The sequence below is a fragment of the Branchiostoma floridae genome, unplaced genomic scaffold, assembly GCF_000003815.2.
Source record: "Branchiostoma floridae strain S238N-H82 unplaced genomic scaffold, Bfl_VNyyK Sc7u5tJ_1494, whole genome shotgun sequence".
NCBI classification, from domain to species: Eukaryota; Metazoa; Chordata; class Leptocardii; order Amphioxiformes; family Branchiostomatidae; genus Branchiostoma; species Branchiostoma floridae.
The window spans coordinates 105,481-109,558 of record NW_023365729.1 but is presented as its reverse complement, the minus strand read 5'-3'; the positions used below and the strand labels follow the sequence as shown (position 1 = coordinate 109,558).

The following is a 4,078-nucleotide window of genomic DNA, read 5'->3' as shown; positions in this document are numbered from 1 at the left end:
CCGCGGCAGTGAGCTGATGATCCCCGCCCGTAACACCTGCCCCACCGGCTGGATCAAGGAGTACGATGGCTACCTGATGGCGAGTAAATACTACCACGCCGGCGCCAAAGAGTACGTCTGTGTTGATGGGCAGCCGGAGATCATACCGGGCGGGGACGCGAACCAGAACGGAGCGCTGTTTTACCTGGTGGAAGCCCGCTGTGGGTCCCTGCCGTGCCCGAGCTACGTGGAAGGGAGGGAGCTCACCTGTGTCGTCTGCACCAAGTAGCGCTATCAGTTTACCTAAATTTATCCGCGGGGTAACCTATATCCGTTGTAAAATCAGGGTATTTAGGGGTATGAAGTCACCTCGACGGTGGTTTCAGTACTACAATACTTTGACGATATTGCATTTGGAATCCAGCATCAGTCGACAAGACATCATCATGTCGATGTGCAGTATTCCACGGATATAGGTTACCCCGTGGTTAAAGGTGAACCAGCTAAACACTGCTTAGGGCTCCTTTAACGTGCCCGAGGTGTGGCTCTCCTCAAACACGGGAAGTCTTCCCTTTACCTTCGATCCGAGAGGAGGGCCCTAACCGAAGCTAGGTACTCATTTTCACCCAAGTAGAGTTGGCAAATAGGTGTTAAAATGCCTTTATCATGGACACAATATTGGGGTCTGCTATGGATTCCAACCCAGAAACTCGGTCGAAGCGTGTCTAAATTCCTTGAACAACTTTAACTCCTTTTTTCATTTAAAAAAATTAAAAGGCTCATAAAACGGAATGCAGCTCAGGCGACTTGAAGTAAACGGTATAGTTATAGTATAGTAAAGTCATACTGAAAAGTCTGTTCAGACCAGTCAAACAGTCAAGTTGACAAGAAAGCCCAGGATCACAATCGAGGAAGCCAGTAATACAAGCCAGGAACCTTTCCAACCAGGCAGATTAGGCCTGAACTTCACTTACTTTTTTGAGGAAACTGTTTTAGATTTCAAACCATTGGTTTCATAGGGTTGATTGTCAGCGATCAAATTCAATTCTTGGGCAAAGGATAGTGAAAAAAATATAGATTGACAAACAAGGCCAGTAACAAAATTCAAACATACTTTAAATATCAGTCCAAGATTTTGAAACATTTATTACTTAGAAGTTTGTCCAATCGTAACGTTTGCGAAATAGTATGTTACACCTTACGGTAATTTATCTGGAGTGCATTTGTGGGTTATCGGGGGGGGGGGGGGGGCGGGTGCGAAGAAATGCGAAGAAACAGAACACTTGTTTCTGGCTTTGAAGCATCACTTTCCCTCAACAGCATTATCAATAGCGGGCGAAGACAAAGATGGTGTTTTTGTTTGCCACAACTAACTCTCCCCTCTGTCCAACTGCCACCCCTCTTGGGTGCGCAATACGGAGAGCGATGTGGCGGACATACGCGCCTTGGCTGGTGTACACCACCACGCGCTGATTATTCGAATCCACCACCACAATGTGACCGGACTGACTGTCCACACAGATGCCCTGAGGACGATTCAGGCGGCCACCGCTCAGTCCCGGCCCTCCAAACTTCGACACGTACCGCCCGGACGCGTCATACTTGTAGATGGAGTGAGTGCCATAGTCCGAGACAAAGCTGTTGCCTTCCCGGTCGACGGCGACGTACTTGGGCGCCTTTATCCAGGCCCGGCCGACATCCGACCACAGAAGTTTGCCATCCGGGTTGAAGGCCTGCATGCCACCTTTTATACCGTCAGACCATGTGACCAAAATGCGGTTATTACGCAGGTCCACTGCCATTCCCGTGTAACTCTGACCGGGTACAGTGTCAGGCAGGTCAAATTTGGCCTGGAGATGGCCATCCCTGCCGAACTGCACCAAGGAGTCAGGGCTGGCAGGGTACCCAGACATCAGGACCCACAAGTGACCATCCCTGTCGATGGACACATCACGTGGCTCCTTTGATGGGTACCCTAGCCCCGGTGCACCTCGTGGGAACTGGTACAGGTAAACACCTTCCATGCTGTAGACTTGGAGGCGAGCTTTGTTCTGATCAGCCACCCAGATCTTGTTGTCGGAGGAAACTGCAACTCCACGTGCGTAGTTCAGGCTTCCATCCCCCCTCTCACCACTGTTGCTTCCCAAGGAAAGGAAACCTACAGCAATACAAGAAAAGGAAGGTCAATTATTCAGTCACAAATTCATTGTATGAGGGCGAGATCAGTCTTTGCAACATTCAATCCTTCAAAATTCTCATCGTTTAATGCCTCTCTAGTAACAGTAACAGAAGGGACGATGCATATGCATGCACTGGAAAATGTTTTAATCTGATCAGAAGGGTGTACTAGCTTGTGGACTTGAGTGGGGTTGTCACGTGCCATGATGCAGCCTGACATTACGTCAAATTGACCTCAAATTTACATTTTGTCAGTCTAAAAAAATTATGAAAAATTGAAGTTGAACAATCAAGCACATTATATGATGGTGGTTATGGATATTTTTTCTGGCACTCTTAGACATGTATTCATTTTTTGCATCTTCTATTCGTATAGGAGAATGAAATTTGACAAGTCATTTTCAATCCTGAACTCGGCTAGTGTAAGGATGGTGAGCAGTCATCAGGGTTCTGAACACGCGGTGTGTTCATTCAATGTTTTCCAAAGAGTCGATGATAGACCACTTGAAGTCTTACAAGAAGAAGGAGTAGTTGGCACAGTTTTTAGTTATTGAAAGAGTAATACATTTGCCAAGTTTCACCACTCTTTATTAACAGTTGCTTGAAAATTAGTCTTCGAAAAACTTTAACGAACAAACCGCGTGTTCAATGCCCCGATAATCACTCTACTGGCTCCCCTATCACACCCCAGCCCACCTTTCCAGCTAGCAACAAAAACCTGAATAGTCGGGCGTAGACGTATAGAGATGTGTATTACAGTAGAGGTATAATTTCAGCCCTATGAAATAATAATCATAAATTATGCTTTAAAAGGAGTTGCTCGAGCAACTGGATATGGTTTTGGAAACAGTCAGACGATTCAGATAGTATCCACAATCTTTCGTCAGAAATATCTGAAATATCTGACCGTTTCCACAATCATATCCAGTTGCTTGAGTAACTGCTTTTTCGGCATATCTTATTACCTGGATGTGTAACTTACATCGAGGAATAATCATAAGTGAATCAACGGAAATCTAACATGAGCAGCCCTCGCAAATGCCAAGTTCAGTGAGTAATGACACACCTTTAGTGTCCACGGAAAGTGTCCTGGATGCTTCTTCAGGTGCTGCTGTTTCCACTTGGGCAGTGACAGCTTCAGGAGAACTGCGCCCGGGGACGGGGTTGATCTGTGTAACGGTTATTACGTGTACGTGTCAAATTGTGAACCTTACAACTTTGATCAACTTTGTTTCAGACTCTGAGTGGGTTGGTGAAAAAAAGGTGACCAGAGGAGTCAGCTGACCATTGGGTTGCCATTAGCAACCAACAAAGATAAAGACACCTGTATTGCAATAATTAACCTGGAATCCAGTCTACCGTGGATTGGCCAGGCTACCTTCGGGATAGGAGGGTCTTTCCACCGCCGGGGTAATCTTTCACACCCGGAAGGAGTTTTGCACGGTGGGAGTTTGCCACTGGGCAAAGTCCTGCCGGGAAAATGCTACCGGGTGTGAATGATTACACTGGCGGTTGAGAGCTGCACTGGCCCCTTAGAGAGCCTACACTAACTACCGTAACGGTAGGTCGTGCCACAACTGGACTGGATTTCAGGTTATGCAATGATCGACTAAGCCCTCTATTAGTATCAAAACAGTACCCCTATTTTGGCATGCAATTTCTACACTTCTTCCAATACACCAAGAGGTCTAGCCTCCACCAGACCTTCTTACAGGGATATGGGAATCGCAGAAATCGAAAAAAAATTGGCCAGAGGAGTCAGTCAACGCTTAGGTTCATGTTGGCTGCACGGCTAACCAACTCCTCTGGTAGGATAGTCAGTCTGGTATAGAATAAAGAGGTCTGTCAGGGACTACGGTTGTTTAAGGCAGCAGGAGAAAACATTCAAACGTTGTTAAATGATATTTTACAACCTGACTAA

The 4,078-nt window shown here is 46.4% G+C and overlaps 1 protein-coding gene across 1 annotated transcript; it reads right to left on the bottom strand.

Annotated features, from left to right (window-relative positions):
* Positions 1-1,304: 1,304 nt before the first annotated feature.
* LOC118407860 (tripartite motif-containing protein 3-like) lies at positions 1,305-2,377 on the bottom strand. The gene is made up of 2 exons (XM_035808415.1): positions 2,356-2,377; positions 1,305-2,137 (listed from the first exon to the last, which is right to left on the bottom strand). Exons 1-2 carry the CDS (start codon positions 2,375-2,377, stop codon positions 1,305-1,307), a joined length of 855 nt encoding a protein of 284 aa, XP_035664308.1.
* Positions 2,378-4,078: the final 1,701 nt, after the last annotated feature.

What these genes read in the sequence shown, in the direction of transcription:
- LOC118407860 (XM_035808415.1), bottom strand. Translation starts at nt 2,377, where the DNA reads ATGTCAGGCTGCATCATGGCAC. An exon ending in GTCAGGCTGCATCATGGCAC is followed by an intron (nt 2,138 to 2,355) that starts GTGACAACCCCA and finishes GTATTGCTGTAG; the next exon opens with GTTTCCTTTCCTTGGGAAGC.